The sequence below is a fragment of the Brachyhypopomus gauderio genome, chromosome 11 (assembly GCF_052324685.1).
Source record: "Brachyhypopomus gauderio isolate BG-103 chromosome 11, BGAUD_0.2, whole genome shotgun sequence".
Lineage (NCBI taxonomy): Eukaryota > Metazoa > Chordata > Actinopteri > Gymnotiformes > Hypopomidae > Brachyhypopomus > Brachyhypopomus gauderio.
The window spans coordinates 14,956,588-14,976,587 of NC_135221.1; the positions used below are offsets into that span (position 1 = coordinate 14,956,588).

At 44.9% G+C, this 20,000-nt stretch overlaps 1 protein-coding gene across 1 annotated transcript in view; it reads left to right on the forward strand.

Moving 5' to 3' along the window:
* The window catches only part of smpd3 (sphingomyelin phosphodiesterase 3), a 43,097-nt gene that overhangs the window by 17,432 nt on the left and 5,665 nt on the right, over window positions 1–20,000 (forward strand). The window contains 5 exon segments of the mRNA XM_077022257.1: window positions 1–368; window positions 370–453; window positions 13,176–13,251; window positions 15,602–15,763; window positions 16,600–16,689. The exon segment at window positions 1–368 is cut by the window's left edge and continues 1,388 nt beyond it. Of these exon segments, the coding sequence (XP_076878372.1) occupies window positions 1–368; window positions 370–453; window positions 13,176–13,251; window positions 15,602–15,763; window positions 16,600–16,689 (780 nt within the window).

The window sequence follows — 20,000 nt, forward strand, 5'->3', positions numbered from 1 at the left end:
TACCCAGCCGAGCAACCTCCCGCGAGTCCCTCACCCGCCCCCACGCCGTCGCCACGGGCGACGCGGCCGCCATCTCTTCCAACAACACGCTCTCGCAACACCGCACCTCCGTCTTCAAGAGGCCCGCCGGCCGCAAGCGCCGCCACGGCGACGACGGCTTCGACCACGAGATCTCTGCTTTCTTCCCCGCCAACCTGGACTTCCTGTGCCTGCAGGAAGTGTTCGACCGGCGGGCGTCGGAGCGCCTGTGCGTGCAGCTGCACCGTTACTTCCCCTACGTGCTGAGCGACGTGGGCCGCCGTGGCTGGAAGGGCTGCTGCTCTCCGTTCAAGTTCCTGAACAGCGGCCTGCTCCTGGCCAGCCGCTACCCCCATCCTGGACGCGCACTACGAGTGCTACCCCAACGGACGCAGCGAGGACGCGCTGGCAGCCAAGGGAGCGCTCTACGCCAAGGTGAGCAGCCGTGGCCCCGTGCCGTTCCCGCGAACAGCGCGCCCACCCGTCGGTTCAGCCTGCATGTAGAACATTGGGCCATTGGGCATTAAATGTACGTGATGCATGTAATCATAACCCATTGGTTGCATGGCCTTGGAATCGTCCTAACCTCACTATTAATAACTGTGGTGTCTGTGATGCCATGGATGACCATGGACACCCTCACACATCACTACATGGCTTTCGTATTAGTGTCAGTGTTGCTTTTGAGCAATTCATGAATGCTGAAAGCCTTCAGGTTCATGATTGAAACCTAAGACTGGAGTTTCGAGGTGTTTCAAGCATGTGTATTAGAGACCTGCAGCATGGTGGACTGTAGGTCAACAGTTGTCCTAAAAATTATGTGCAGGATAATTTTCCTTGTATTTAATTTGATAGTCATTTAATTATAAGGTATAACGATGTGCCAGTTTGCCGTAATTAAGTGAACATGAGTAACTGGTGTCCAGTGTGCTGTCTGTAGCTGTGTGAGCTGGTGGTGCTCGACCTCCCCTTCTTACATTTCTCATTTAAATGTCATGCAAACATATGCAAATGAAGGACTAATGTGGTAAAGCACAACATTAAAGTTAATCTCTTTCAGTCTGAGCTGAACAGGGTTTACTGCCATTCTGTCAGTGTTCCCTTCACTCTAATTGGTCTTTTGACATCATTTAGGGGTTTTGGAGTTCATTTATGAGTTCTGTCCTCTGTGGTTGAACCATCATTTGTAATGCACTTGAGCGACTTAGGGAGTCCTGCACCTGCTTTAAAATTGTCATGTTAAAATTATATGCAATCTATTGTAATCATAATTTATATTCTTGTATTTGATCTAGAATTATAGCTGCTCGGTGCGGTGGTTTGGGTCAGGCGATGGTCAGATCCAGCTCTGGATAAGTGTTGTGTGTACACACGTTGAATAATTGATAACTGTGGCTTTGTAGCCTAGAGTGTTGAAGAGTCTTGTCCATCATTCCCAAAGAGACTCACGCACATTTCCCCTGCACTCACTGACTGAGAGATGCCTGCTGATTGCTGTGGTGGTTTCCTTGGAGAGGAGCTGTACAGAAGCTTAGTGAGGTTTTTCATCAGAGTGGCATTTCATGTAGAATGTGGATTAATGTTTGCGTGCATGGTGTGGATTAATGCACGGTGTGCTTTGTAGACAGGCCAGAGTTATGTTAGTAATTCTGCTGTGAAAACGAGCATTTTTATGTTATGTAAGATTTTGACACTATTATTATTTGTCATAAGTGTGTGCATATATATGTGTGAGAGAAAGGGAGAGAAAAAGAAAGAGAGAGAGAGAGAGAGAGAGAGAGAGAGATGTGGGGGTCATATTAATCACTGGATTGGCAGTGTGGGTTTATGGCCTACATCCAATCCAGCTGTCACTGCCATACAACCCTACTAAATACTGAATGTGTGTGTGTCTGTTTGTGTGAATGGATCTGTGTCTGTGTGTGTGTGTGTGTGTGTTCATGTGTCTGTCTGCACGTGTGTTTGTTTGTGTGTGTGTGTGTATGTGTTAATTCAGCAGGATGAACTCATAGCGTTTTGTCTGCATCTACTTTAACTGTATATTTAGCTCAGTGGGTGACACCACCGGGCTTTGCTAGAGGAGGTCAGGGGTACGAATCCTGACCAAGGTGTCCCCAGTGAGGACCCTTAGGCAAGGTCCTTTACATTGAGAGACAGAAACAAGAGTCACTCTGGCTCGGACATCCGGGTCAGCAAGGTCTGTGTGAGACGCTGGAGGAGCAGAGCAGTCTGCCAAGAACATCTTACCTTGGATGGCTCATGGGAGAACATGTTTGTTTTGTTTCTTTTCAGCCACACATGTTAATCAAGGCCTCGGGTACGCTGTACTTCTCCTGTATCTTCTTCACACCTGTATGCAGTTCCACGGCCGTATAGCTGTCTTATCTTGACCCCTGACCTCCTTTCTGTGGAGGGTGCCGCCTACTTGATGATGGTTGCCTAGTAGCCAGGTGTCTCGGGTATAACTGGTGTGGTGGTGTATATCAGCTGGTTGGTCTCGGTGATGATCCACTGTGACTGGTGCTCAGATTAAACATGATCTTCAGTCCCAGGTTAGTTCTGGGTGCATTAGGACGTTTTGGAACTTGTGGAAGCTTCATGTCAGAGGTCACACACCATAGCCAGACTGACCACAGCAAGAACACAATCTACAATGTGGACAGTGTAGTCAGTCATACTCAGGGTTGCCAACTTTTCAAGATCACTTGGAGTGAGATTTGAACCTGGAGGAGGTGGCGAGTGTAAATTGGAGGGGGGGGTGGCGAAGGTAAATTGTTACCGTGGCGGTGTAAAATGGACACAAATTAAGTATTATATCGTGATCGATCGCCAGTGGTTGGCGCCAGAGCGAACTAGTAACTGATTGAATCACAGATATGGATCAGAGGTAAATAAACTAGATTTTTTTTTTCGGCGTGAGAAATCGAAAGTGTGGTGTGAGAGCGTGTGAAGACGGTCAAATGCGTGTGAGTTGGCAGCCCTGCATACTGCATCAGTGAGGTCTCATCAGTGAGGTTTCTCCCAGGCGAAGATTTCAAAGCAGTCTGGGAGCATGTGCTGTACATGCTCTTTTAAAGAAACGCCCAGTGTAGAGAACCACAGATGCAGTGGACGTCCCAAGATGCTTAATACAGCCAATCACATCCCTTCCCTTCAAAATCAGGAGAGAGTGCAGGACTCAGAGTCTTCATGAACGATTTGTGGGCAAAAAGCCTTGAGTCTGGAAGCAAGGTGCTCTGGTGTGATGAGTCAAACGTTTTAGATATTTGGCTGCAAGTGAAGGCAGTTTGTTTGCCAAAGTGTTGGACAGTGGTACAATAATGCAGGCACCAGTGAAGCATGGTGGAGGTTCAACAGTGAAGCATGGTGGAGGTTTAACAGTGAAACATGGTGGAGGTTTAACAGTGAATCATGGTGGAGGTTTAATAATGGAGCATGGTGGAGGTTCCTTGCATGTTTTGGGCTGTATGTAAGCAAATGGAGTTGTGAATTTGATCAGGATTAATGGTGTAGTCAGTGCTGAGAAATACAGGCCGATACTCATACATCATGCAGTAGCATTAGGGAGGCATCTGATTGGCTCCAAATGTATTCTGCAGCAGGACAATGACCACAAACATACAGCCGATGCCATTAGCTGTAATTATCTTCAGCGGAAAGAAGAGCCAGGAGTCCTGGGAGTGATGATACGACCCCCAGAGAGCCCTGCTTTCAACATCATCAGGTCTTTCTGGGATTAGATAAAGAGACAGATTTGAGCAAGCCCACATCTACATCCATGTGATTCATTTTCCAGGAGATGTGGAGCAACATTCCTGCAGAGGTTCACTGAAAACTGTGTGCAAGTGTACCAAGAAAAACTGATGTTATTCTGAAGGTGGTTGGACCAAAAATTTATTTGATTTAGATTTTTCTTTTGTTCACTTTGCATTTTGTTACTTTACAAAAACGATTAACAATTAACCCTTTAACTGTCGTGAACATTCTCACTTTGTGTCATTCACACCTTTTCCATAGAAATGAAGTAGTCTAAGTTTCCAGGGAAACAGGACATTTTGGACAGAGGTCCTTCATCAGCTATGTAGGCAAAGTGCTCCTGACGTTGTAGGAGGAGGAACTCACAATGTCAGAAGCCCATTACCTGCACAGCTGATGAAGGATCTCTGTCTGAAACGTCCTGTTTCCCTGGAAACATAGTGTACTTCACTGCAATTTTCAACATCTCTACATCTCACTACAATACACTGCAGGTATTCACCTGGAATCATCTTCAAATGTATATATTTATGTGCATGAATGTGTGTGTGTCAGAGCTTAGAGCTCAGCTAAATACTGTTTGCTTAGTAACAGCATGCCAGAGCGCACCCACTCCACCACCTTCACCCCCCCCCCCCCCCTTAACCCCCCCCCCCACACACACACACACACACAAACACACACACATCCCTGCGGTGAAGTTTGGCAAGGCTGCAAGTTTTTGCTGAATGGCAGGTCTCTGACTGTCTGTAGTCTTGCTCTAGCACTGGTAAAAAATCTCTATGATTTGTAATAATGTAAGTATCTTTTGTCATTGTATTTCTGAAAAACAGCAACAAGTCCTCAGCATTATTCCCAGCATTTTTGTAAGTCCCTACAGTGTCTTACAGGGCTTAATATTATATATAAAACCACAGAAAACGCATTGCCTCTGTCTGTTGCTCTGTCTGTCTGTTGCTCTCTCTGTTTGTCTATTGCTCTGTCTGTTCTCACTGTTGGTTGCTTTGTCTGTTGCTGTCTGTTTGTCTGTTGTCATGTCTGTTGCTCTCTCTGTTTGTCTATTGTTCTGTCTGTTCTCATTGTTTGTTGCTGTCTCTGTCTGTTGCACTGTCTGTTGTCCTCTCTGTCTGTTGCTGTCTCTTCCACACGGCCTCCTTTAGTGGCTCTGAGGGAGATTGGGAGGAGCTGAGGAGGAAATCCGGAGATGAGAGAAGAAGAGAGAGATGAAGAGAGAGATGAAGGGAGAGATGAAGGGAGGGAATGGATGGAGTAATGGAGGGATGTGTACAGAGAGAGGATATTAATTAAAACAGTTTCCCCCTTAGGAGAGAACTCGCTAATTAAAGCCTTCCTCAGCAAACACTTCTCTCTCTTATTATTGTTTAAAAGCTTTCTGTGCACTCATTGGTCCAGGGTTACTCTTGTTTGGGTGTAATGGATGTTTGTTTACACAGGGTGTGTGTGTCTTAAGTGTGATGCATGTATCTGCTGGGTTCCTGGACATGTATATGGAGTGGTGGTGCCTCTGGATGTGAGAGGATGTGATTGGCCTATGTGTCAGCAAATATGTTTTTAATATTTACTCTATTTGATCCATGTTTGTGCTCTTATATTTTCTTTGTGTCTATTAACATTCACCCATTTTGCATTAATTCTGAATGTTTATACATGCGTGCTTAAATATAATTTACACATTTGTATCAAACACATAAAAATGTGAAAAAAACACTATATTGCCAAAATTATTCGCTCACTTTCCTTGACTCCATTCCTAATCCATAGGGTTCAATATGACGTTGGAAAAGGCCAGCTCCAAACTGTTCCCACAAAGTTGGGAGCATGGAATTGTCCAAAATGTCTTGGTATGCTGAAGCATTCAGAGTTCCTTTCACTGGAACTAAGGGGCCAAGCTCAGCTCCTGAAAAACAACCCCACACCATAATCCTCCCTCCAATAAACTTTACACTTGGCACAAAGCAGTCAGACAAGTACTGTTCTCCTGGCAACCACCAAACTCAGATTCGTCCATCAGATTGCCTGATGCAGAAGCACCATTCGTCACTCCAGAGAAGGCGTCTCCACTGCTCTAGATTTCAGTGGTGGTGTGCTTTACATCACTGCATCCGATGCTTTGCATTGCACTTGGTGATGCATCTGCTCGACCATGCATCCCATTCTATGATGCTCTTTGTGCACTGTTTCTAGGTCATTTGAAGGCCACATGAAGTTTGGATGTCTGTAGTGATTGACTCTGCATAAAGTTGGCGACCTCTTCGCACTATGTGCTTCAGCATCCTCTGACCCCGCTCCATAAGTTTAGGTTGTGTACCACTTTGTGGTTGAGTTGCTGTTGTTCCCAAACACTTTTCTTTTTTTTTTTCATTTTCTTATAATTCAGCTGACCGTTGACTGTGCATTTCAAGGTGCTTCATTTTATACACTTGTGGCCATGGGTGAGCAAATACATTTGGCAATATAGTGTATAACTACTATAGTCTCAGTACTACTATAAATGATGTCTGACAATATGTGTTGGAAGTGTCGGGCAAAAAAGTATTTTGATTTAATAAGGTTTTGGTGTTTATTGACATGCTTGTTGTTTAGTGTTTGGTGTTAGTTGGGTCTTTATATTATGGTTTTGCTAAAACTGGGTGAGTTTGGTGAGAGTTGGTTATTTGTTTTTAATGTGGTGTTTGGTGCACGGTGAGGTGTTAGGTGAGGGTGGAATTTTATTCAGTAGTGGGGGAGATTGATCCCAGAACCCTCATGTCTGTATATATATACAGTAGATAAGCGTTTATGAAGGGAATGCTAACTGGAGTTTACCGTGCTTGTGAGGTCCATTAGAAGACTAGATGTTATGTGCTCTGTGGAGGTTCTGTTAGCCAGTCCAGAGACATCAGAGACATACACGTGCACACAATGCTTTTGTGTAGTCTGTCATTATAAATATATGAAGAAATAGACATATGTGCATGCACAGAAACACACACACACACACACACACACACACACACACACACACACACACACACACACATACACACACACACACAATGCCTCTATTCAGCCTCTCACTTGCGCATAATCAATCCAACCACACACTCCACACTCTAAACTTTATGAAAAATCTTCTCTGTCCTTCATATACATACATACACACAAACACATACACAGACACATGCACACACATACTGACACACACACACACACACACACACACATACACACACACACACACACACACACACACACACACACACACACACACACACACACACACACACACACACACACACACACACACACACACACACACACACATTCCTGCCTGTTGTCAGTCTCCCAGTACAGACATCCACTCAACCATGAATAAGTTTCTAAAATATTTATTCTCAAGGACACAGACACATGCACAGGCAAAAAAAGAGATGAAAAGATTTACAGAAAGGGAGAAAGGGAGATAAAGATGACAGAGTAAAAAGGGGGTGAAGTTTCATTCAGGAGTGGGAGGGTGGAGATTCATCCCAGAGTAAGGGGGTGGGGTTTAATTCAGGAGTGAGAGGGTGGAGATGCATTCCAGAATAAGGGATTGTAGACTGTGGTTAATTACTGTCCTTTAATATAATTAAAACCTACAATTCACCAAAGACTAAACAGCTGAACAAATTTTCCACTGCTCTCTAAAAACGTGGAGCTTGCAGTTCATCCAGACAGATGAACTGCGTTTGAGCCTTCTGTAAGAACCGCAGGTAATGCCTGAGCCAGAAGGCAGCCTGGCTACCTATAAGGATGAGGAGGAAGGTTAGGGATGAGGAATGAGGGTGAGGATTAGGGTGAGAATAAGGGTTATGGATGAGGATGAGGGTGATAAACATGCCTGCAGAGGAGATGGTGTAAATGAAGGCACAAGTGTTTTGCCACACCTTTTACCATATGAAAATATCCAGCTTCAGAAACTCTGCATTCTACATGTCAAGATTCTTTGGCTCGGTTTCGTTTGACAGGCAGTAATGAAGTATGCAAGTTATTGAGGCTCCCACATACCACAGCCTTTATATTTGTAGTAATACAGAAGGATTTAAACCAGAGGGGGTCTGTTGGCCACAGATTAAATCTTGGTCCTGGGATCGAGGATTTCCAGCAGAGACCCTCCACAGCGACTGCGTTCCCTGGATTGGTGTGACCTGTTTTGGGATGTCCCTCCATAATTTAGCAAAGAGCTGTGTGTTCCACAGCGGCCGCGCAGGAGTCTGGGAGCGGCGGGTGGGTTTGAGGGGGGGGGGGGGGGGGTAGTTAATGTGCTGTTTTGACTTGTATCATGAGACTCATTTTAATATTTAGTTAATATTTAATGGATTCAGCTGTAACCTCTCTGTTCTCCCTGCATCTGCACTGTTTTCTGTTGCATCGTTCTGTATCTGTACACAGCTTTGCCTTGACGCTGCTTCTGGCAGAGCATGAAGTTTCAAACACTGGCTAGCAGCTCCAAAATCCCAATTTATGTGCCACCTGCAGGCATGAACGTGAACTGCACCTTTCACTCTCATACAAGCACATTTAATTGTGAAAAGCGTGGGAGGATTGGATTAAAAAACGGGTGTAAATATGGGTGGGCAGTTTTGTATGGAAGGATCTTATAAAAGCAGGAGTCAGGGATGCCTCGTGACTCTCATTTTATGCATTGTCAATTTCAAAATTACAGAGTGGAATTCCATGCCAGTAGAATGTTCCGGTGGGTCATACTGTCATTTGGTAACACCTCTACTTTGGTAACACCTCTAATTTGATCTCCCTCAGATCGGTGTCATATCAGCATGTGACAAAATTCCACCGTTCACAGCGCTGTTTAAACCCTGCAGCTCACCAGCAGAGAGCAGTCAGGCGGTCCTGTAGGCGGTCCTGTGGGCGGTCCTGTAGGCGGTACTTAGGCGGTCCTGTGGGCGGTCCTGTAGGGGGTTCTGTAGGCGGTCCTGTGGGCAGTCCTGTGGGCTGTCCTGTAGGTGGTCCTGTGGGCGGTCCTGTGGGCAGTCCTGTGCGGGGTTCTGTAGGTGGTCCTGTACGCAGTCCTGTAGGTGGTCCTGTATGTAGTCCTGTGGGCGGTCCTGTAGGCGGTTCTGTAGGTTCTGTATTCAGAGCTGCCTGTCCGTGAGCAAGTGCTGTGACTCCACTGTCACACCCTGTGCATTCTCACGTGTGACCTTCTGTGTGGGAGAAAAGGAGCCATCGTGTCCGTAACTTCACTGCCAGCACCGGGTGACCTTTCCCAAAGCTCTGACTCTGGTTCCTTTGTAGTCTGCCTGGACTCAGACAGTCACAGACAACACAGGAGAGGGGCGGTGCGCTCACAACACAGAGTCTCTTCAGTGCTGTCTAATCTTTTAACACAAGCTCTTTATTGATTCAGCTGACATCAGAGATTTTGCAGCCAATTCCCCATACATCAGCAGTAACACGGAGAAAGACACTAGGAGATTAATGTGAACAGTAATGTAGAAACTTTGAGATTGTTGGACAATTTGGCTCATGTCCCAGAAATGAAAACGTCTTGTTAGGAGAAAGGAATGAAGGTAGAGTGGTTTAAACACACACACACACACACACACACACACACACACACACACACACACACACACACACACACACACACACACACACACACACACACACACACACACACAGACACACGCATATTCACTCAATGCACACATATGCACACATATATACACCTACACACAAGCACGGACACACACATATATACACCTACACACAAGCACAGACACACACATATATACACCTACACACAAGCACGGACACACACATATGAAAACTTTTCCTTTACACCTCCAAAAATAACTTTGTTCTACTGTCTCTGCATAACAAACATATAAACCAATAGACATGATAGCTTACATAACAAACATATAAACCAATAGACATGATAGCTTTCATAACAAACATATAAACCAATAGACATGATAGCTTTCATAACAAACATATAAACCAATAGACATGATAGCTTACATAACAAACATATAAACCAATAGACATGATAGCTTACATAACAAACAGTATCAGTACTAATCTCACGTCTGCGATACAAACAAAAACTCACACAATTAACTTTTTTGTACTTTTAAATTACATACTTTGAACAAACATTTTATTTTAGTCCCACTGTCTACCTTAACGACATACCTTATCTACCTACCATTTAAAATATTCCTTGCCTCATTCCTTGTGCTGGAGCATCCTCTAATGATAATGATGATGATGATGACGATGATGATGATGATGATTTAAGTTTAGCTTTTTTTCTTTGTTCAAAGTTTCAGACAGCGTTGGTCTGCTGACTGGTACATTCCAAGTTCTTGTTTCTGATCCAGCCCTTCAGCTAGTGCTATGCGGATGGGTTTTTTACCAGTGAGGTGTTTTAGTAGGAACACAAATGCAGACATGAACCACAGAGGCTGCTGTGAAGCCATTCACATTCCCAGACTAATGACAGGACCTCATGCTCTGTACATGAACACCTGCGTTTACACTCTGGCTGGCCCACATCACATACTGGGACCATGTTTCCCTTCTGCTCCTAGACCAACTACACTAGTCTTGATTTGGTCTTCCTTGTCAAAGTACGCCAGAGAATTTGCTGCTGCCAGGTTTTCATTGTGTCAGAGGTTTGTTTTTGTCCTTGACCTAATGTTACCTTTGTGTCCTTTCCTGTCACTGTCCTCAGAGTAGGGTTGCCACCTAAGTCTGACAAAAAACAAGGACACTCTGATACGCAAACTTAAATTGTTGACGGGGGGGCAACGTAAATTGTTATCGGGAGCGGGTGTAAAATGGACACAGCGAGGAAAAAAAGACAGATTTTAAGTGTACAGAAACAGTCTAAATAGTCGTTTGAACTAACCTAGTGAAAACCGGGACATTAAATGATTTTTTTGCCGGGACCGAATATTAAAAAGAAGGAAAACCGGGACAAACCGGGACAGCCCGGGAAAACCGGGACAGCGACGTGAAAACTGGAACAGTCCCGGGAAAACCGGGACAGGTGGCAACCCTACCTCAGAGGTTCAGACAAGAATGCAGAGCACCCTGAGAAACCTCGGACTTCTCCATGACTCCATAGTGGTGACGTTCTTCAATAATAGCTTGCCCATGAAAATGAGTTTATCCATAAAAAAAAAGGAATTAAACTGCAGTTTAACTAGCTAGAAACTAGCTGCTTTCTGAGTGTAGTATTAACCTCTGTTTGTGTCTCTTTTGGTTGGGACTGTAGGCTGGGGTATCACCCAAGACATATTTGAATCCTTCAGAACCCGCAAGTGCTTCTGCTACATCACAGTGGTATTGTCCACTTTCCAAAGACACTCCACAAACCAGCCTCTTGTGTCTGCATATGCCATTGTGAACTGCTAACATCTAACTACATTTAAGATCTCGCTGAAAACAACAGCAGCATTGGGTACATCGTTCTGATGATAGAAGAGGTTGTTTTTCTCATATCTAGACGCACTCTGGTGTTTTTGTTTGGACTGGGTACCGCCATGACCGCATTCACCCATAAAGTGGCTTCGATTACTGGTGCTATGATGTCTACATCAAGTAGGTCTTTGATCTTATCCTCAGCCGCCTCTCTGAGGTGGAATGGACCCAGTTTCATGGGAAGCACAGTTGCCATCAGCTTTCTCCGAGTGACCTCTTCTCTCTTCGGGTTTCGTCGTCACCCGTGTGGCTCCAGCCACCACTTCTGCAGCCCTTGTGCTAGTTAACTTGCCTAAAACAAACTCCCCCTGCAAGCATCTCGCCTCTCGCGTGTCTGCGTCGTGCCTCTCCCAAGGTGTGCGTGTTCCCCAGGTGACTTCACACATTCAGCTGATTCAGCTGCTACAGTTCCGTCTTGCACATCGTGAGTTCTCCCTTCACGTTTTGCCGCATTCATTCCCCCGGCTGGATGAACCAGGTCCATCTGAAGCTCACTTTCCCCTCCTCGCTTCACTTTATCGCTTTCGTTAATTAGCGTCCTGTTCCATCTCGTTCTGTGGCAGTCGTCTTTGCCATTTCGACTTGGTGCACACACGCAGGCAGCTGTTCCACTCTCACACACCGTTCTGCTATTTCAGGAGTCCGTGCTAGCGCTAACCCTGCGCCTTCCTCCAGTAAGTTCCTCTGTACATATTCAGAACCGCACGGACTCCGTACTGCATGTCCAAACTTATCTTTATCCGTCACAGTCACAGTCTTTGGTGACTTGCTGTAGCCTGATAACAAACTGCTGAAATGTCTCATCCGTATTCTGCAGCCATTGTTAGGTTTGCCTCAGGATAGCAGTAGTTACCTTCAGTGTAAGTTATTAATTCCACCTCATGCATCTCCTGTGGCATCCAAATGATCTCTTACACGTCTGTATAGTAGACGCAAAGCTCTTTGGTAACTTTACGGTTGCGTTAGCTGCATTTTCCACCACTAGCGGGCCCTCACTCTCTGTAAACTGCTCAAACGCTGTCAGCCATCTTGTCCGTCATAGCCATAATGTGGCAGGCTCTCTGCAGCACTGTAACTAGGCCACACTGTCGCATCCATCTGTTCATCTACACTCTTCTCTGACCAAACGAAGAAAGTGAAATACTCAGTCATTGTTCCGTCGGCGTCTTATTCCAGGCAAGACAGTACTGAACGCGTAACAGCCACAGTACACAATACAGATATGGTGAAATCAAATCAAGCAGTTATTCTTCCTTATGTGATGATGTTACAATAATACACAACACCTGCACATACGCACATGCAGACATGCAAATGCACATATACACACACACACACACACGCACACACACACACACGCACGCACGCACACACACACACACACACACACACACACACACACACACACACACACACACATATATATATATATATATATATATATATATATATATATATATATATATATATATATATATATATGCAGACACATGCACACAGACATACGGACACATGCACACACACATACAGAGACACACGCACCTACATTCACTAATTTACCCACACAATGGTACTGAATAGTAATGACATCAATGTTTAAGTTTTGATGTCATTTTGGAATATTTGACTTCTTATGCCCTCATCCATTTGATTTACTCGGAAGTTCAAACTCAGTTTAAGCTTTATGTTCCCAGTTGGAATTTTAATGTGAAAGTTATTGCCATTTTAATTATGATACATATCCTGTATAACCAGTGGTGAAAGATGGTAGTTTTAACACACTCTCGCCCTCTCTCTCCCTCTTCTTTCTGTTCTGTCTCTGTCTGTCTCTCTCTCTCTCTCTCTCTCTCTCTCATCTCTCTCTCTCTCTCTCTGTCTCTCCCTCTGCCTCTCTCTCTCACTCTCTGCAGGTACATGTGGGCACATCCCATCAGGAGCAGAGGATTGTAGGATACATCACCTGCACTCACCTGCATGCTATAGAAGGTGAATACCTGTGATGTATACAAACACACACACACACAACACACACACACACACACACACAATATCATGGATACCTAGAATACCAACAAACACGTGGACACAGACACTGTACATACTGTAAATAATTAACTCCTAAATTATTCTTTTTAGGCATCTGTATTGTTTCTGCATCAAAAACACAATAACTACATATGCAATACACATGTTATACACAGTTATATGCAGTCCACATACAAACAAGAACACTTCCACAGATACATATTTATGTTGATTATCTTCTCAGAATAAAGAGAGAGAAGAAAAACAGAGGAATGGAGAGATAGAGAGTGATGGGGAGAGATAGAGAGAGAGATGGGGAGAGATAAAGAGACATGGAGAGAGATAAAGAGAGAGATAGGAAGAGAAAAAGAGAGAAATATGGGAGAGATAGAAAGAGCTTTGGGAAGGGATAGAGGGAGATATGTGGAGAAATAGATGGGAAGAGAATGCAGGTGAAACATGAAAGGAGAGAAAGAAAGATGCATAAATGCCTGTGCACAGGTTCTGTGTGTGAGTATGTGAGTGTGTTTGTGTGTATGTGTTCGTTTGTGTGGGTTTGTGTGACTGTGGGGTGGGTTCTGCCATTGTGAATCCATGAAGAAAGAGAGAGTAGGGCATGCAGGTCAGAATGTTCAATGGTGTCTCACACACACACACACACACACACACACACACACACACACGTGCACACATACCCCCCCCCCCCCCCCCCCCCCCCCCCCCCACACACACACACACACACACACACAACACACAGGTCCGTTTCCATGGTGACCGTGGCCGAGTTTCACGTCAGTGCTGCTATTGGAGGCGGAGTGGTGCAGGAGTTTCAGTGGAGACAGATCCCTCCTCCTCTTCCTCCTCCTCCTCCTCCTCAGGAGCCCCTGAAGCCCCCAGTCTGCTGCCCGGGCTAATTACAGCACACAGGGCTATTTCAGACTCATCTGTGAAATATGGGATGAAGAGTAGAAAGAGAGAGAGAGAGAGAGAGAGAGAGAGAGAGAGAGAGAGAGAGAGAGAGAGAGAGAGAGAGAGAGAGAGAGAGAGAGAGAGAGAGGGGGAGAGAGGAGGAGGAGAAAGAGGAGGAGAGCAAGCTGAGGAGATAGAGGGAGGAGAGAGAGGGTGAGAGATGGAGAGAGAGTGAGAGAGGGAGACAGGAGGAGAGAGGGAGAGAGAGGAGGAGAGAGAGTGGGTTGAGGGAGAGAGAAAGATAGAGAGGGAGAGAGGAGGAGAGAGAGGAGGATTGAGAGAGAGGAGTAACCAGATGAATATTAGTTGGGGAGAGGGAGTGGGTTTGGGGCGAGAGAGAGAGGCTGCGTGTGAGGAGAGGGAGACCTGATTTCAGTGTGAAGGCGTTTGGACAGAGCATCACTGTGTTCTACTATGTGTGTGAGAGTGGAGTGTAAAGAAGAGGAAAACAGAAGAGATGCTGTGTGTTCATATATAATGATGAACTCAGTCTGTGGTACATTATATATTCATTGTAACTACACATATAATACATGCTATCATTTCCCACAGCCAGTGACTCACCTGCATAACACAGAATACACACGCACACGCATACACACACGCATGTGCCTGCACACGCAGACACACACACCTTTCATTTTCTCTTTGTGTTGAACTAAGATGAACTAAGCCTCAGGATATAGTGAGAGCATTTTCTGGTACAGCTTCTTCTCTCCTCTACTCTCCTCTCCTCCTCTCTCCTCTACTCTCCTCTCCTCTTCTCCCCTGTTCTCTACTCTCCTCTCCTCTTCTCTCCTCTACTCTACTCTCCTCTCCTCTTCTCCCCTGTTCTCTACTCTCTTCTCCTCTCTCCTCCCCTCTCCTGCTCGTGTCTCAGCCAATAAACAAATAAAAAAGCCATGGCTCAGTTTTGTCCTTCTTCTCTTAGTGAAACAGCCATCAGCAGCAGAAGTTGCTCAAAAGTAGTAGATTTTGCAGTTTGGTTCATTAACATACTGATGCTAGCATTTCCTCAGTCAGAAGTACATTCAGTACATTACCATACTGATGCTAGCATTTCCACGGTCAGTAGTACATTCAGTACATTAGCATTCTGATGCTAGTATTTCCTTTTTCAGAAGGTGAAGTTTACAGCTGTGGCTGTTTACTCATGAAACACAACTCACACCAGCAGCCTCTTAACCAAACATCTTCATCATTAGTGTTTACATTAGCGCTTACATTTCAGTAATTATTGTAAGTGGTTGGAATGTTGAACCTTTCTCTCCAGCTTTCTTTTTTTACTCTTTTCTTTTCCAATCTGTCTCTCTCTCTCCGTCTCTCTCTCGCTCTCTCTCAGGTGATGCCTCTGTTCGCTGTGAACAGCTAGACCTGCTGTTAGAGTGGGGGACTGAGTTCAGGAGGGCCACCTCTCAGACTGACGGTGAGGAGAAGGGTCTGGAAGACCAGGTGGCCTTTGATGTGATCCTCGGAGACCTCAACTTTGATAACTGCTCTTCTGGTGAGAGAACGCGCCATCAGCAATAACAATAACTAAAACAAAAACAAGCACACATTCTTGTTTAGAGTGGAACTTTATTCATGCTGTATAAAAATCAACAGATTGCAAAACAACCAAAACAAACTGAAAAATTAAAATGGTAGGTCCTAAAAAGTTAAAGTAATAACCATACCCATAAATATCATACCATAACATTAAAGATCAAACCATAACATTAAAGATCATACCATACCATTAATGATTCTCCACACCCACAAATAACACAGTGCTAAGTACATTTGATGCATCTTCTACACTAGTGGAAATGTTTTGCACAGTTGTGTTAGGCCAGATAGACGTCTCTCTCTCTTTCTCTCTCACTCTCTGCTTCCTTCACTCAAACTCAATCTGTCTCAGTCATTTAAACGGAAGCTTCCTCTGAACTACTTTTTAGAGTCCATCTCCGTCTAGCTCGTAGCAGGAGCCTGTGTGCTCTCTCCAAGGCCCAGTTGGGCCCTGTCTGGGCCCACTGATCAGACCCATTAAGTGGATCACAGAGTCTCGCCTGCAGGGTCAACTTCCTGCCACACTACTCAACACATTATCAGTGCCTGCGCCAAAGCTCCGCCTCTTCCTTCTGTCTGCTTGTCAGCATTTACTCTGGAGCTCAAACCCACAGAGAAAAACCCACAGACTAAAACCCACAGACGAAAACCCACAAATGAAAACCAGATGATAACCACATATTTGTATAGAGGCTTTATATCTCTCCCTCTCTCTCCCTCTTCCCCTCTCTTTCCCCATCTCTCACCCCCATCCCCCCCCCCCCCCCACCCTAACCCCCCGCAACCCCCCAGAGGATAAGTTGGAGCAGCAGCATGTTGTCTTCACGCAGTACAGAGATCCGTGCCGTCTGGGCCCTGGGGAGGACAAGGCCTGGGCTTTGGGTGAGTTCTCTACCGCCACCCTGAGGAAGGGTCACTGCCCTCGTATGGAGACTATGACCTGCTGACCTGTTGTGAGAATAATCTTGTGAGAGTATTTTTGTGAGAATACTCTTGTGAGAATACTCTTGGGAAGCTGTGGTCTAAAGGTCAGATGTGGTCAGTTCAATCGCCACAACCAGCAACCGGCAGTAACCATGGCACCTAAGCCCACCTTCTCCCAGTAGTCACCATGGTACCTAATAACACCTAACCATGGCTCAGGTGTTCTTGAGCAAGGCCCTCTAACACAGTAAGAGGCTGCCCACTGCTCTGTGTGTGTGTGTGTGTGTGTGTGTGTGTGTGTGTGTGTGTGTGTGTGTGTGTGTGTGTGTGTGTGTGTGCTGTGCTAACTGGTGTGGGGGTGTGTGCGTTCACTCCGGATTGGTTAAACGCAGAGAGGAATTTTCCCAAGGGGACTAGCCAAAGTGCTGCTTCTCCTTCTTATGTGTTTCTTGAGAATGAGCACATGTCTTCATTATCTGTGCTTCTTAGGAAACACTGCAGGAGTCCAGAAGTCTCAGACTCCCTGCAGCTCACTATGCGCGTGTTCTGGGATTTCCTGGGACGTGTGTGTATCTGGGGTTTCCAGGTGACCACTGCGACAGAACCCACATCACCTAATGCTTGAACGCTTGTACAGGCAGTGTGTCCTTCACTGCTTGAGCTGGACCAGCTCCTCTGTGTTTGTATGTGTGTGTGTGTGTGTGTGCGCGCGTGTGTATTTAAGGGTTTTTTTTGTTTTTATTTTATTTTTTATGTGTTTTAGGGTTTTTTTTTGGTATTTTTGTGTTTGTTGTGTTTATTTTGAAGGTTATTTTGAGTGGCTGAGTGTTTGTGTGTGTATGTCTGTGAAGATGTGTACAGTTGTGATCAAATTTATTCAACCCCCAATGCTGCGAAGGGTTTTATGGAATTCAGTGCACATTTGTAATTGTGTTCATAATGAAATCTTACAAGGACTTGTTAAAGAACTAAATGCAACTAAGATAGCATCAATTTTTTTTGTCATAAAGTATTAAATGGCCTTTTTGTGATTTCTTCATTGACACAATTATTCAACCCCTTTACGACTACCACTCCTAAGAACAGAGGTTCATTCCAGTGTTTTCCATCAGGTTTTGAAAACATCTGTGGATGTCAACGAGCAGCAATCAAGCATGATAAGCACCAATTAGGCAGATTTAAAAGGACTGTGATACTCAGCTCCTTCTAGACATCTACTGGTGTGTTTCCAAGCATGGTGAAGGCAAGAGAATGGTCCCAGAAGACAAGAGAAGAGGTTATTGCTCTTCACAAGAATGGCAATGGATATAAAAAGATTGCGAAGTTGTTAAATATTCCAAGAGACACTATCGGAAGTATCATTCGCAAGTTCAAGTTAAAGGGCACAGTGGAAACGTTACCTGGTCGTGGCAGAAAGAAGATCCTGACCGCGACTGCTGTGCGCTACCTGAAGCGTAATGTGGAGAAAAATCCCCGCGTGACTGCTAAGGAACTGAAAAAAGACCTGTCAGATGTGGGCACTGAAGTTTCAGCTCAGACAATAAGGCGCGCACTGCATAACGAAGACCTCCATGCCAGAACGCCCAGACGCACCCCCTTGCTGACTCCAAAGAACAAGAAAAGTCGACTGCAGTATGCCAAAAGTCATGTGGACAAGCCACAAAGGTTTTGGAACAGTGTACTGTGGTCAGATGAAACTAAATTAGAACTGTTTGGGACAATGGACCAGCGCTATGTTTGGAGAAGGAAGAACCAGGCTTATGAACAAAAGAACACCTTGCCTACTGTGAAGCATGGCGGGGGGTCAATTATGCTTTGGGGCTGTTTTGCTTCTAATGGTACAGGAAAGCTTCAACGTGTGCAGGGTACCATGAATTCCCTTCAGTACCAGGAGATCTTGGAGGAAAATGTGATGGAGTCAGTCACAAACCTGCGGCTTGGGAGACGTTGGACCTTCCAACAGGACAATGATCCGAAGCACACATCCAAGTCCACTAGAGCATGGTTGAACATGAAAGGCTGGAACATTCTAGAGTGGCCATCGCAATCACCAGACTTAAATCCAATTGAGAACCTCTGGTGGGACCTAAAGAAGGCAGTTGCAGTGCGCAAGCCTAAGAATGTGACTGAACTGGAGGCTTTTGCCCATGAAGAATGGGCTAAGATACCCATAGGTCGCTGCAAGACACTTGTGTCAAGCTATGCTTCACGCTTGAAAGCTGTCATAACTGGAAAAGGATGTTGTACTAAGTACTAAAAAATAATGTCACTAGGGGGTTGAATAAAACTGATAATGATGTGAGCACAGTAAAGACATTTGTGGTTATTCCATCATAAATATTATGTTATGTTTGTCTAATTTATAAGTGCCTCTTTGATATAATTGTAAATAAGATGACTGAAATGATCAAAATCAATGTCAAACTGGCCAAAACACTTTATTTCAGTGGGGGTTGAATAAATTTGATCACAACTGTATATATGACTTTGAGGGGTTTCATGTGTTTTGGTATGTTTGGGTGTGTTAGCGTGTGTGTTGGCAATGCTGTGTTAGATTAATGGTGGGTTTGAGGGGGCTGCATTTGTGTGTGTGTGTCTGTGTGGGAGAGAGAGATCAGAGCATCACTATTAGAGCAGAATTAGCCCCAGTGCATGTTCCGTTCACCACAGATGGTGTGTGAGATGTGTACTGGCAGGAAACAAGAGCAGCCAAGCAGCCTTCCCAGCATGCTTTGCAACCACGGTGAAGAGAGACAGACCTTCTAATGGCAGAGCTGCCGTCTGCATGCCTCTGGTGGCGGACACCCAGTTCACTTAAACAGTCTTAAACACTCAGATCCTCTCAGCTCTGATGGATGACAACAGCATCCATAAACAAGAAGATTGCCAGTCCTTCTGGAACGTTCTCAGCATAAAGAAATGAGACATAATATGCATCCATCCATCCATCCATCTATCTATCTATCTATCTATCTATCTATCTATCTATCTATCTATCTATCTATCTATCTATCTATCTATCTATCTATCTATCTATCTATCTATCTGTAGAATTCACATTTAACTGTTCAGTGTATTATGTAAGATCACCTGGTACAAAGACAGGAAGTGATTAATAAAAATCTCCAAAAGCACACCAGAGCCAATCAGGCGTGAGAAGGGACAGAGACAGAGAGGGAACCGAAACACTGAGCTGTAATGCACTAAACCCTGGGACAGTTATGAGAGAGGAACCATTATTATGACTCACTGTGCTACACCAGGCTCAT